This window comes from Columba livia, chromosome 14 (assembly GCF_036013475.1).
Source record: "Columba livia isolate bColLiv1 breed racing homer chromosome 14, bColLiv1.pat.W.v2, whole genome shotgun sequence".
Classification (NCBI taxonomy): Eukaryota; Metazoa; Chordata; class Aves; order Columbiformes; family Columbidae; genus Columba; species Columba livia.
The window spans coordinates 1345697-1360905 of NC_088615.1; the positions used below are offsets into that span (position 1 = coordinate 1345697).

The 15209-nt window shown below is 50.8% G+C and overlaps 1 protein-coding gene across 1 annotated transcript; it reads right to left on the reverse strand.

The window, feature by feature from the left end:
- Positions 1–244: 244 nt before the first annotated feature.
- On the reverse strand, positions 245–14858 carry NDFIP1 (Nedd4 family interacting protein 1). Its single transcript, XM_065029413.1, has 8 exons — positions 14669–14858; positions 7670–7757; positions 6381–6511; positions 5469–5556; positions 5174–5298; positions 4156–4222; positions 3409–3514; positions 245–1214 (listed from the first exon to the last, which is right to left on the reverse strand). The coding sequence occupies exons 1-7, from the start codon at positions 14705–14707 to the stop codon at positions 3411–3413; spliced, it is 642 nt and encodes a 213-aa protein (XP_064885485.1). The 5' UTR covers positions 14708–14858; the 3' UTR covers positions 245–1214; positions 3409–3410.
- Positions 14859–15209: the final 351 nt, after the last annotated feature.

Genomic DNA, 15209 nt, shown 5'->3' on the forward strand with positions numbered 1-15209 from the left:
GACTAAGAAAAATCCAACACCCCCAAAAATGTAGGGAATGGGCATTTCCTGACCTGCCGGGCTGAGGCTGAAGTTTGTCTCAGGGTTTGAAATCCCGGTTACAAGAAGGAAGAGACACCTCGGAGATGTGTGTTACACCTTCTACGGCCAGGTCGTGGAACTCCCACGGGTAACCTGCACTTGGAACCAACAACCGGGTGCGGTACAGCATTGAAACTGAATTAAACACTGCTCTACAGGAATATTTGCTACGTGACATTTATTAACGTTCTGCTATATTTACAGTTTTAACATCGTAAAACTCCAAAGTGAATTACCACTCGGCAGAAAGCACAGAAGTGCACATTGAGTCTACATTTATAACGCATCATCGTCTCTGCTAACACAAATTATAAAAGCGGGAATTACAGGTATGTTAGGAATTGTCTCAAAAGTCCCAAGCCAAAGAAAAAATTTAAAAGGCCTTTGTTTTGCAAGGTAATTTTTTGTACAAATTGCAATGTGATCTTTCCTTTTTACACTACCCATGTGTACCGTGAAAGTCCCTATATAGTCCAAAAAGTCGGTAGTATGAAGGTAAAGTATACTACAACACGAGAATACAGACTAGTAAAAAAGAACACTTGTGCCCCCTTGGGAATAACACTCGCTCCAGTCCCACCGCAGGAACCTGCAGCGCACGGCCCCGCGTTCCCCAGCCAGCGCCGGCGTGACCGGAGCGATGACATCACCGCTGACGTCATCATGCCTTTGTGTGACCAGAGCGATGACATCACCGCTGACATCATCATGTCTTTGTGTGAGCAGAGCGATGACATCACCGCTGACATCATCACCCCCTTGGCACGGCCCGGAGCGGATCGACAGCCGATCCTGGCCCTGCCGGCCCCGCTGCCCAAACCAGCGCCCGACGCTGCGGAGGCTGCACCGGCACGGCACGGACTGCACCGCACCAGCTGCTTCCAACATCAGCCACTAACGAGTCAATGATTACAGAATTCTGCATTAATTATTAAAATCTGACATCTAGAAACAAATAGAAAGAAATGCTTCTCTATTTTTGTTTTAAATTTCCAACAGTACTTTTATTTATTTATTTTAAAGCAGGTGATTATTTTTTCTTCTGCTCCAGAGTCTTGATTCACTTCCCGCAGGTGTCCCGCGGCTCCTGGGCGGAGAGCTGGCCAGCGCAGGAAGACATCTGCCCCAAACAGCTGTCGGAGAAGGATATTGAACAGTGAAACTATAGTTAGACGGTTATTTTGGATAGCAGAAGGATATCGCTCACAAAGAGTGCAGGATGTCTAAACGCTCACGAAGTACCTCGGGACACAATGACACGACTCCAGCAAAACACTTGGTGGTTTTGTGCATATTTTTCAGTTCTGAAGGGTTAAAATTGCTTAGGGGAAATCAGAGGCTAAACCAGACGATGCTCTTAGAAACAACGACACAGCACTTGCAGTGTGAAACGTGCCTCAGTCTTTAGCTGCTGCACCCAGCCGCGTGGGGACGAGTTCTGTGTCTTTCTACCAGGTGCTGTGGCGCTAAGGAGACTCGGCTCTCACAGACTGTCCAGCCCAGCCCAGTTACCTCCTAAACCTGAGATTAAGTAGTAACCACATGCTCAGTCCAGACACAACGCCCCGTCCTGGCACCGCAGACCGAGCAGTGAACGCCAACCTTTTAATTAGATTCATCCTCACCAGTGATTATTTGCTGATTGGCACTAATTATCCTCTCCTCCCAATTTTCCAGAAATGATCCCTGCTCTAAACTGAAAAAGACCATCCACTGTGCCCTTCTCATCACGGCCCACAGAGGAAATCTGATCTTGAGAGCAGGAATACACTGAAAGTCCAAGTCGCTTGTGGTTTCCCTGCTCAGAATTCAGCACTGAAGATTATTCCAGGGGCAGCGCTGAAGCTGTAATATTTAGAAATCATTCCGGACGTTTATCTCAGTGTATCTAAAGGAGAGGCTGCTTTTTGAGAGCCCTAAAATGACCAAAAAATCGAATTAAAACAGAAATATAAAAAACTCTCCATGTCCATCCTCACAACCGAGGTCTCTAAAAAGGTAACTCCAAACTCCCAACAGGAAGAGCGTGGGCAACACGGAACCACACAATTCCTTTAACACGTGACTAATTCAGTTTTAGTAAAGAAGTAAAATGAAGAAAATGGTTCAGTGAGAAGCAAGCGCAGGCGGTGACGCCGATGGCTGAGCACACGGGGTGCAGCACACGGCTGGGGAACAAGCCCGCGCGGAGCCAGCGGACACTGCAGAGGGTACCAGAGATCCCGCGGGAGGCCACAAACCGTCACTGTGTCAAACAGAACTGACACACTTCAATACACGCACTGAACTATTTTTACACACTATCACCAGTGGAAAAGTCGAGCTGGAAAACACCGCACAACGCCCTTTTTGTGCAGCGTGTTCTCATTAGCAACTAGAAACGAAGGAGAATCTTACGCAATTTGCAGTTTCTAATAAAAGGAAAGTGCATTTGGAAAAATAAAGCCTCGGTTTTAAAATCTGAACAATTTAATGACCCCCCAATTTCAAGCTGGCGGTTGTTTGGTTTCTTTATGGCACTGTCCCAGCTGCAACTGCTTCAACGCCGTCCTGGGGAAATGCAGCATTATGCTGATATTTCTAAAGGGAGCATCATGTTGCACTCGCCATCTGGGAAGCGACTTATGACAGGATTTCCTTCCCCTCGGGAGGGCCAGGGAATCGGGGCCATTATCTGCTGGGAGCAGGAAATTACACTGGAAGGGTTCGGCTACTTAAGCCTCCTCCTTTAAAGCCCTATTAAGGCAGCAGACACACCGCGGTTCCGCCTTTCAGGCATTAAGGTTTTTGAAGATGCTCAGGCAGGACAGCGTGTTCAAGCGTGCGGGAAGTTCTCAAAGAGCAAAGGTGTGCAAGAGCCTCATTTCTTCAGGAACTTGGCACAAAATTCAAACAGCACACAAAACCCAGAGAAATCGTTCTCTCTGTGCCGGTGTCTTTGGCTGACATCCCAATCTCCTAACGATATCTGGTGACCTTTACTCACGTTTAGCACATAGCACATGTTTCAGACATGCAATTTATTCTCAAAGACGCACCTGCCAAATATAGTGCAACACCAAGGGGAAAACATCTTGCTCTTACAGTTCCAGTCATGCAGTCTAACGAATATACAATTCCTCAAAGCAAGAGCTCAGGAAGAGATGTCAACTATTCCTCCGCTCCCCACCAAGTCAGCCCGGACCCCGCAGAAACAGGAGCTGCTGACGGGACACCAAGGAACAACTGTTTGCTGCTGCCTTGTGTTCTAGAATTATTCAGGCCTAAAAGAGTCACTAAACAGAGTCAAAAGCAAACAGAACAACTCCAAGAACGCAGAAAGTTTACCTTTAGTAAATGAAGAGAACTCTGGTTCTGGGGAGAGTAGAGAAAGTATCTGGCATCTTCCGAACCTTTGCGTAATTGATAAATCCTCTGAGAAACAGCAGAAAACCTGGATGGAAGAAACACATTTGTCCAGTCACCACGGGTGCTGCTTTTGTAGTTAGAGGGAGCATTTTGAGTCACAGGGGCCTCGACTGCTGGGATGCGCAATAGCTAACGACACACAAGAATTTGTTGGCTATCAATGACACCCCATCTTTCCATTTCATCCAATTTCAAAAACAAACTTCCCTCAGCCAACCAGAAAACTTTTGATTCTAAATAAGAACCACGAACTTCCAAAGGACGGGGAAAAAACTAAATAACATTTAAAAGTAAACTAAAATAAAATATAAAATAATAAGTAAAATAAACCATAAAATAATAAATAAAATCAAACCAAACCACAACCCACTCTTCCATTTAAGATATAACAACAGATAAAACATCAGTTCCTATGAAGACAAGCATTGTTCTCTTCTTTACTCCTTCGGGATGATAAATAGGATGCTGCCCCCAAGGAATGACACCCAAAGGTCAGTGCTTAGAGGTATTTCATCATGCAGAAGGCGTCAACTGGGTCAGAGGAGCACTGGGGCTCCCGCAGGCTGCCACGTCTACACGCGCCTTTCCCAGCCGGTGAAGCTGCGCCCACAACAGCCCCACGGCACCGTCCGGAGCCTGCAGCACCCTCTGCCCCAGAACACTCACCTAGGACAAGGAAGACCCACCAAAGCCAATACTGGCCATCAAAGTAACCGGGAAAATAGGTGGAGAACTGAAAAGGAAACAGACAGTTAAGAGCCGCTGTACTTACAAACTGTCACTCCCAGCCCCAAAGGGACAGCCCAACACTAACGCGCTCTGTCGCTCCTTGTGCGCGCCTCCGATGTTTTCACTTGAAATCCAAATTTTCAGCTGAATGCCATTTTCACAGACACCATCTTTTCACAGCTTTTCTGATACAAATAGATTCTCTCAATCCCTCCAAAAATGTTTGGTTTTTTTTTCCATTCCTCCCAGCATCAGCACATCCACATCCTTTGTTCTTTTCCTCCCCCAGAAAGGTTTCTGTTTCTCGCCCCCGCTGTGCGATCTGGTGGGGGGAGCCCTGTGGGTGTTTGGTATCCACAGCCTGGAGCCGCACTGGAAATGCAGCCGGTCGCTGGCTCCCGCTGCAGCAGAGGGCACCCGCGGGCTGCTCGGCCGTCCCAGCGCCGCCGCTCCCCCTCCAGCCAAAGGCAAACCTCTCACCTCCTCCTTTAAGTCCCTATTTCCCTCTCCTCCTCTGCTACCCCGCCTTTTAGAAATTAGTTTGACATTCTTTTTCAGAGGAGAACCTACGGTACATCACACTGGAGAGGAACATCATACTGGAGAGGAACATCCCTGTGCTGACGGCAGAGCTCGCGTTATCCCAACAAAGGTTTTACAAAGAACACTGTCACTGCTCAGCACACAAACACGTTTTGATCCAATACAGTGGCTCTGTCAGAGAGAGCCATACCTGCGCGTGCAATCTTTATTCTCTTTTATTACAATAATAATTCCAGCATATAAACAGGACTGAATGACTAAAAAGATCTTTTCCCAGTGAATAAAGGGCTCAAAATCTATTTTATTCTAAAAATCCAAATCTATAACTAACTCCAATATAAGTGAGATAAAAATGAGATACAGACAAAGAGTACAAGTGTCTACATCCATGTTTTTACACTGTACAACTTACCCTGACAATGAGGATCCATTTAATGAGAGACAGACCAAACCCAGAAATGGCCCCATATCGTCCTGCAGCTGAAGTAGTCAGACAGAAAGACAAGAAAAATCCGATCCAGTTGAAGAGGAATGCCACTGAGAAAGCAGGAGAAAAGCCGCAGGTCAAGCCACCTTTATATTCCAAGGAAGGAAAAGAAACCCCTTGCACACCAGTTCTTTCTGGTGCCACACAAACCTGAGTGTGAAAATAACACCAGCTGTTATGGGTCACTGCCTAAAAAAATGAAGTTTCAGCAGGTACTTACTGAAGAAAGTCAGCATGAAAATGCCGTCGTTTCCTATCCTCAGCTGGTCGGTGTCGTCAAAGTCATCCCGTGCCACAAAGTCGTCATCCTGCAAACCAAGGGGAGGAGAGACGTGGCTGGATTCCAGTGGGTCGGGTCCGTACAGCAATCCCAGTTCTGCCCGTTCAAGAACGGGCCAGCGCGCTGTACAGCCCTCAAAAAGCAGCGTGCACAGGAGGAACACTGAGCACTCCCTGGACATCTAACCCCCTGCGGGGGTGGAATCCTAAATCCCACAAGTCTGCAAATACAGGCAGGAAAAATTCCTGCTTCTTATCCCGAGATGATGCAGGCACACAGGCCATGAACTATTAAGTCGCTGGCAATATATTTCATTTTTTCTAAGATAGTCCAGATCCAGCATGTTCCTGTTCTCATTGTAAAGAATTCCCCTATTATAAAAAAAATTAAACTTATCATCTCAGCAAGGAATTTGGCTTCTATGAAGTAAAATGAGCAGCGGACACCTAATGCTAACAGGGTGAAGGAAGAGACTGAACAAGAGATAATGACAGAATGGTTTTACCATCCTTGTGTCAGCTACACCGAGCTCTAAAAGAGTCAGCGGTAAGCAGCAGGAGTATCGCAGGCAGATGTGCTAGATGGCTGAGCAATTAATCCCAAATCTTTAAAAACAACCCAAAACCCAACCACAAGCAGTGCCAGGGCCCACAGACACAGCACAGTGCCAGACCTGGCATTGCCCAGATCTCTCACATCATCAGAGCTGCCCAGAGGGAAAACAAGTAGCCACAGAGCCCTTAGGAGTGTGTAATATCAGCACCCTAGAATGCTTTAAAAACAAGTCATGACAGCTGATGGGCAGGAGTTAAAGGAGAAGTTGTGCATAAGAAGCGCGAAGGACGTGCTCACCCTTCCAGGAACCAAGGGAATTGTGGCTTCAGCCTTGGTTCTCTCTGCCTCATCGTAGCTGGGCAGTGTTGTGGCCACGTTGTAAGATGGAGGCTTAGGAAATCCTGACTCATCCTTGTAGCCAAAATAAGCTGGAAAGAAAAAAAAAAAGAAGTTAAATAGAAGGTAACTTGTCAGCTCCTTAAGAACACGGTGTTGGGAATGAGAAGCGTTTCAGCCGAGCCCAAGGTCCCAGCCTGCTGCAGCCTGTCCCCCGTGTCCCCTGTCCCCTCCCAGCCCCTGCCACCCCAAAACGCGGTGAAACGCAGGAGCACGTCATCTGCCCGAAGGCAATACACAGCACTACTTTAAGACGCCTGGCTGTCCTTATTTTCAAAGCAGTGATGTGTGCCGTGTCTCTCCTGTCTTCGCTAACAGCAGCAGCCATGCTGCCAAGCTGGGATGGTCTGGGAGTCCACGAAGGATCACCGCAGCCCTCAGGCCGCTGGTGACCAACTTCTCCATGGAGACTGCGAATTCTTTTCTGATGGAGAGGAAAGGGATTGGAACAAACATCAAATACAGCATTTCTGAGCCCCTGTCGCTGAGACACACTAAAACCAGACCTAATGGGATGTCTTTACGGTTAGTGTGCCAAGGCAGGACACCCAACGAGCAGCTTGAGAAACGCAATATTCAAACTTCAATCCAAAGCTGGCCGGCTGTTTGAGAGATGGACAGTATGCTGCGTGTGATTCACAAACCTGAGTTCAGCAACTGGCTATGAAAGTTCCATACGGAAAAAAATGAGAAGACTTACTAAGCCAAAACACTCTGGTATCTAACCAACGCGGAAGAAGCTCTTTTGCTAAATGCTACTAGTGAGCTACAAGACAGTGTGATGATTCACAAGAAGTATAACCCTCGTGACCAAGGCTTTAGTTATTAAAAACTCCAGAAAGAGTGAATTCTTTAATCTTTTTTTAAGTAACAAGTTCTTTTTGGAAGGAGCACAGCACCATCCAAATGTGAAATAATGAGAGGGGCACCACAAATCCTCACAGCCCTTTGATTATAACTGGCTTCAGTCTGAGAACACTGCGAAATGCAACTTGACCACCACTTGATGGGATGACATCAGATGAACGCAGCCAAAAAGCATCTTCTAAACCACAAGTAACAACAGTCTCTATGGATCAATTCTGATCCTCTGCAGCCCTAGTAAGGATGCTGCAGTGCCATCCGTCACTAAAGAGAACAATTCAGGAGGTTGGGAAGAAGAAGAGAGCAAACCCGCCGGTGGAACGTACCTGTGTTCTCTGCAGAAATGCTGCTGTAGGGCGGGGGGGCGTCGCTCACCACAGCTGCCGTCTCACCCGGCTCCTCCTCGTTCTGCAGCTGGACAGACCCACACACGAGAGGTTAACGGGGTTTCTTGGGTTCTGTGAAATCACCCCTGTAGTTTGAATTGCACACAGCAGATTTTTCTGGAAGAAGACTGTTCTGCGACACCACGGGACACTCGAGCAGCTGCTCAGCACTCCCACTTGAAACCATCAATATGCCATCTCATTTTTATTGTGGTTTTAAATCGTACCCTCACACACCTGGACTACCACAAAGCACAGATACATCTTTCCAGCTCCTTTCCTCTTCCCCGGCACCTCCGCAGCTCACACTGCTTAGGAGCTGCAGTTGCATCTGGTTTAGCTGAGGAAATTGCAGGAGACGATACCCATAAAAAGGCCCCATTGCTGCCTGTGGCTTTGCCAAGGAGAGGTTTTTCATGGCTACGTTACATAATGACATAAATACCTATGAATCTTGCCATTTCCCTTCAACCTTTCACACCGTGTAACTGAAAAGGAGACAGTTTATTTTGTGCACTGTGCTTCCCACAGGCTCTGTATAAATAACCCTCCGGCTCAGCCGGCACGGCGTCCCCGGCACGGAGCAGGTGTGCAGAGCGGCTTGGATCGGAGCAGCTGACAGTATCAGGCCAGAGCCTTCAAAGCAGAACACACCAGAGAGGAGTTTACAGACCAGCTGCCACCTCCGCTTTTAATTCTTGCCATTTCTCATCGTCTCATCAACAAAGAAACGGAGGTTTTATGCAGAAAACCAGCTCGTTTCAGAAAAGCAGCCTGGGACGGAAGCACAGGCCTGAGCACAGGTGCGGCGCTCCTTCGTGCCCCCCGCGGAACAGCAGCCACCCCGCAACTTCTGCACGACCCCTCCCGCACACCTGGAGCCACCCCCACATCTTGCTCTCTTTTCTTTGGAAAGTCACTTGCCATTCTAGCCCTTCCCAAGCATTTAACATGGGGATATGTCCTTCTTTTACTTGCATGTCTTATCAGCAAATAAAAAGGCTCACACTTCTAAATGAAGATCTTATTTTCCACATAACTGTTGTGCGTCTTGGGTTTTTATTTCTTTTGCTGCTTAAGATCAGAGAGCAGACTGCACCCGTGTCCTCTGTGAAAGTCAAAGCCAAACCTGTTTCAGACGCTTTAAGTGCAACTCATTGGACGTTCACATCCAAAGCACAGCTGCTCGTCCGCACTGAGACACAGCCCAGCCCTGCAAGCTTGCTGAGAAGAGCACAGATTGTTTTATTTTCTCTGCTATCAATTGGACGGCCCTCCATTAAATGCCGATTTAATCGTGTGACACCAAGAGCACCTCCAAACACGGCTGCTGACAGGCAGCCCCCCTGTGGCCCAGCAGCGAGGCCGCGGGCGCGCGGGGCTCCAGGCCTGCAGCTCTAATGAGCCTGGGACACGCAAGCAATTAACACCATGAGCTGCAGCCGCTCCTGCAACAGCAAGGGATCTTCACCTTCTTCAAACCGGCCAACTCAGCATGAGCCCGCACAAAACAAAACCGCCTCATTTTATAAGCCCCGTGGAGTTCGGTCATTAGAAGAAAATGCAAACTAACTTGCGAATTGATTGCCTATTAAAATAAGCTTTAAAAGAATTTAAAAAGAGAGAGCGCTGCTTCAGAAATTCAAGAGCAGCTGCACAGGGGCAGCGCGAGGGATGATGCAGTAAAATGCAGAGCTGAACCAGCTGACTCAGCCTCTCCGGCCCTGGAGTCTGTGACTTCTCAGAAAATGCTCCACCGTGCCTCTTTTCAGTCTACCATGAAAATTCAATGCTTGTACACGTGTTTTCCTGTGCCTGCCCCAGACCTGGCCCATGAAGGCAGGAGGAAAGGCTCCAACAGGGCCGCTGGGCACCGCACAGCCCGCACCGCCTCCCCGCTGGTGAGGGCAGGCGCTAAACCCTGCTGTTTGCGAGGAAGGACACAAGCACAACCTAGAAGTACAACCCCGAGGAGGGGGAAAGGACAGCGCTAGACGTGACCACGCATCCAGAGCGAAGCAAAAGAGGACACGGACAGGCGAGCGCAGTATTAAGCCTGACCACTGGAATTCTTAGAAGGTTCTTCTTTCAGTAGTAAAAAGAAATACATATTCTTACAACTACCCAGTGTGGGAGAAAGCAAACTGAACTGCCTGGAACTGCCTTCAAACCGCCACAATCCAGGTAACGCCACAAAAAACACGGTTACTCCTAAAAGCTGAGCTCCAGGCTGTAGGAGGTGTACACTTATAAAACCCAGACTGTTCTCCTAATGGGCAAGGTACACCAATGCCTTCCAGCCTTTTTAATGATTGCAGGCATCTAAAATTCAACTAAGTGCTGATTAGCGAGGCAGTGGGGGCTGGAGTGGCAGGAAGAATGAGTCACCGGGCTGGCACGGCCGGCGCCCGCTCCACGCGCCCGCTCCACGCACCCATTCCATGCACCTGTTCCACGCACCCATTCCATGCACCTGTTCCACGCACCCATTCCATGCACCTGTTCCACGCACCTGTTCCACGCACCCGTTCCACGCGCCCGTTCCACGCGCCCGTTCCACGCGCCCGTTCCACGCGCCCCACGGCAACACCCACGTTCACCTCTGGATTTTTCACCGGATGGCTAAAACCAGAAAGCTGCCTGGCAGAATGGGGTAAGACCCAGGGACGCTTATTTTCCAAATAAAACACCATCAGAAGCTCTGACTGCCGCTCCCCCCGCTTGACACATATCGTGTAAATACACGCAGCACAGTAGCATTATAGCTCAAAACTTGCAAAATGTTTCAAAATATTTCCATGTAAACTTTGAAGAAAGCATTTACAATAAACATTTTTGTTAATTTTTCCCAATTTTATAAACTTAGCACAATTTTAGATTTCTTTTTTAACCTTGCCCCAAGCCCTTAGGCTGCAGGCGAATATTCTTTATACTAGACCAGGATTGCTACAAGCTTAATCTTAGCAATATATCATGAGTGACGCCTTCACTCAGCAGTGTATCATGAAAGTTTACCGCATTTCAGTCCTTATTTTATGTTCTGGCACGGAAAGAACCGCACAGAAACCCCCCAGGAATCCCAGAATGCAGATAACCCCAACCAGATCCCATTTGGTTGTTACTGTGGTTTCTGTGAGTTTTCAGAAAGGCTAATGACACTCACTTAGGCTAATGACAGAAAGCGAATTGGTATTTTTTGAAAAGGCGACATGATCTATTTTTTCAGAAGGATGAAATCACAACCTTTGGAAGCCAAATGTTAAAAAAATTTAAAACTGTGTATCACTACTAAATTTGCGAGTGCTCCGCCAACCTGCCCACAGAAGGTGACACGCCACAACCATTGCAACACTCCCTACTCCTCTCCTTCCACATCTCTGGCCTTTTGGAAGCAAATAAAAGTTTCTGCCAACTCCAAACCAGACGAGAATTGTTTTTATAGACCGAGGCCTCACTGCAAACATACCCCGATTTGAAATCCTGACTTCTGCCCAATGCTGTTGCAGATTCCTGTAACTTAATATCAGCTTACTAATCAGCAGGAATAATGATAAGCTATCAGACAAGTCAACCCACGTGCATCAGCCCTCTGCTTGACGAGCAAATAATTGTTTTCCCCTGACGGCAGCTCCCGCTCACTGCAGCGCAGGGGACAGCCCCGCACAGCGCTCGGTGTCTGCTGCGCGGCTCGTGGTGACAGGTTTGACACTCGCCTTGTCTAAGCAAACCCTCCCGGCTCCAGGGAGATGCTGACGCTCCTGCCCGCGCCCCGCGTGGGAGAACCAGCGCCTGAGCTACTCTGCATTTCCACTGAAATCTCCACATGGGGCCTCCGCTCCCGCTCCTGAGAGGCTTTTCCTCCTGCAGCGGCCCCGCTCCCTGCCACGCAGCGGGACGCGCCGAGCACGGACCAGAAACCTGCGGGGGGATCCACGTGAAGGGTCCGCAACGACCCTCCCGGCTACCGAGGTATAAACACAGACCAAAATGTATTTTATGCCCATCAAAATAGAGCTCGTGCTCTATTTTGTTGTTCTTCACTGACTCACTGCAGTTAATGGCCTGAGAACGTGGTTCTGCGAAACACACTGATCTAACGCCCTCGCCTCTGTGCAAGCAGGGAATTGTACCGCTCTGGCCAGACTGCAAAGAGCGCTCGGGTCAGCACAAACCTGCGCCCGTACACTGCACCTAGATTTGAGCGTTCAGGGGCTCCATACATAAGCAGCAGGCTTTAATCTTAGACAGCTGTAATTAAAGCCTTACTGTCAATGGACACCTCCTGTTCTACTTGCCTGAATGCAAACACGAACTGCCCAGCCCTGCTCCCGATGGAAACACAGACCCTTTTTCGTGAGTTTTAGCTTTACTCTTCATCAAGCTGCACTTCCTCAGTATGTTAGATCAAACCGCCACATCATCCAAAGGCGTCATCGCAGGCTATTTTTTATCAGATTATCTAATGCCTGAACAAAGCGCAAGGGCTAGAAATTTAGCTTTAGAAAACAGATCATATGCCACTGTACGTCCCTTTAAAGCACCCGCACCAGTGAAGGCGCAGCGGCTGTGCAGCGGCGGAGGCAGCTGGGGTGCACAGCCCCGGCCCCGCTGCAGGGCTGAGGAACAAACGCAGGTGTCAAACGCAGCTCTCGACTTCTGCTGTCCTCAGCTTACCATCACTAATTATCGTCTTTTTTCCTGAAAATACGCACACTCAGGGAATCCTACAAATATTCTACAGGTTCAAATAGCGTCCACACCTCAAGAGCGCTGCTCCGCACACAGGTGCATGCGCCAGTCACACCTCCGGGGCAGAGCTCACACGGCCCTGGCATCTTGGATGGTGTGTGACGTTCAGCTGCATGGGAACCACTATGTGACAAACTCCACTAACGCATTACCCTTCTTCCCCCAAAATTATCAAGTTTTAAAATTCTCAGTTCTCCTCCACTGCCTCATAACCCAGTAACTTAACAGATTAAATGAGCTTGTTCTGAATTCCTACAGGCTTCGCTTACTGGATCCTGTATTGGGCTCCAGCCCTTACGGTTATCGATTCCCTAACAGTCTTTCTTCGTTAGCACATGGTACATTAATTAACCGCACATTCATACAAGTTTCTATGTATGGGAGAAAAATTCACATATTCAATGCTAGAGACACTCTCCCACCCTCCCATCTCCTTTTCATCTAAATACCAACTCTGCATCTTTACTTCCACAGCTCGCAGGGTATTTTGAAGCAACACAAGCACTAGGAGCCAGTTTGGCAACACCGCACTTCCCAACAATACAAATACCAGGCTTTGGGCAGAAGGTGAGGAAAAAAGCAAGTTCTGAGCAGCAACATAAAAGTATATTTATACGTGAGTTTCCGATTCCGCGCTCCAGTTACACCAGTTACTTCCCGGGGCCTCCACCATCTGTTTGTCTTTAGCAACACGAATCCTTTGGGGCGCAGCCTCCCTCACCTCTGCAGGTCCAGGCCGTCACGCTCCCCAGCAGCGGGGCTGTCTGCTGTGTGTCTGTCTGCTGTGTGTCTGTCTGCCGTGTGTCGTCTGTCTGCCGTGTGTCTGTCTGCTGTGCGAACAGGAGCTGGCGAAACAGCAGCTTTACCCGTTTCTCCCTAAGGAAACCAGGACCGTGCTTATCGGTCAGGTGCAGGGTTGCTGAAGAGCAACGCAATAGTGTCCTTCAGCGTATTTTGTCACCTGTCTCCACGGGCTCAAGGCGATGGGACACGAAGCTAAATCCCTCAGGAAAAGGCATTTGTGAAGACATTCGTCGGGTTTAACACCATCAGCAGGACTCTGACGGGAAAGGTGATTAGTGAAGAGACCTGGTTATTTATACCTACCCTTTCCGAGAACAAGGGATTTGTCTTCATAAGTGAACACATCTGTTTTACACAGAACAAAACAGAGAAAAAAGCCTAAGTCTTGCTTAATTGTTACATTACTAGTATGTAAAAATATGACCTCCAGATGCCACAATCAGACCGCTATTCTATCCCAACAGGAAGGGGCATCTTGTATTCTGAAGTGAGCAAAGCAAGCGAGCCTACCCATGCTGAAAACACCACCAAGTCATAACACAGCAATTTCTTACAAGAACCTCGGTTAAGCTGGAGCGCTGCACACCGCCTTGAGGGATTTCTTTCCTTTAAGTAATGAAGTCTCCGTGTCTGCGTGTCAGAACCGCGTGTGAGCAGGAGCCGGGTCACACAGGGGGCCTGATGGACCCGGGCACTGCGGACAAAACTCGTCCTCTCCGGGCGGCAGGGAGGAAGAACCACCGCGAATTTACCAGGGAGCTCGTTAGGAACAGTCTCTGGCCTACGCAGATTTCAACCGGAGCCACGCGAGACCGCATGTAAAGATGGAATAAAATGAACGGTGATCTCAGAACCACGCGGGACTAACGCAGCCCTCGGTACGGTTCGCTGACCCGAGGCTGGGCCGGGGCGCAGCGCAGGCCGTGCCGGCCGGACAGCGCCCGGCGCGCAAGGTCGCTCCGCGTCCCGGCCCGGACCGGCCCCGGCAGCGGGCGAGGCCCGGGGCAGCGCGGCCCCGGAGCCGCCGCGGAACCGCTCCGCAGCCCGAGCCCGGCGGGCCCGGCGCGCCCCAGCGAGCGGCCGAGGCCGCCGGCCCGGGCGCTGCCGCCGCCAGAGGCCGCAGGCCCGGTGACCGCCCCGCTCCCCCACGTCCCCGCAGCGGGACAGCGGCGCCCGGGCCCGCAGGCCCAGCCCAGGCCGGCCCGCTGCCCCGGGACCCGCCCGGCCTCGGGCCAGGGCTGAGGCGCCGTTCGGCTCCCCGGGCCCCGGGGGGAGGCAGCGGCAGCGCCCCCCACACACAGCGCAGCGGCGACGGGTCCCCGCCCGGCCCGGCCTCCCCGGCGCGGCCTACGGAGCCGCGGCGCTCGCGTACCCGCCGCCCCTCACCTGCTGGTACCGGCCGCTGCTGGGCTCGGCGGCCGCCATGGCGCTCGGCGGGCTCGGGGAGCGGGCGGCGGGGCTGGGGGGCTCGGCGGCGGCGCTGCCCGGCCGCCTCCCGACGGGCGCTGCGGAGGCGACGAAAACCGAGTCGCTGCTCGCTGCGGGATCCGCTCCCGCCCTCCGCCCGTCACGCTCGGGCGCGCCCGCCTCCCGCCCCGCCCGCCCGCGGGGACGGGCCCGGGGCCGCGTCCTGCGGCTGCGGCAGCGGCAGCCACAGCCGGCCCGGGGCGACCCCGCCGCCGAGCGCTGCCCCCGGCAGCGCTCGGCGGCGGGGTCGCCCCGGGCCGGCTCTGCCGGCGCCCCGAGGGTGGCGAACCCCCGAGGCAGCCCGGAGCCAGCGGCGGTGCGCGGGCCGGCCGGCTCAGCCCGCGGGTCCCTGTGGGCCGGGGCGCGTTCCTGGCAGTTCGTGGAGCTGCAGGCCTGACCCCGCAAGCTCTGTGCGCTACATGTATGTTCTAAACTTCATGTACAATTATTCAGAGCGAAA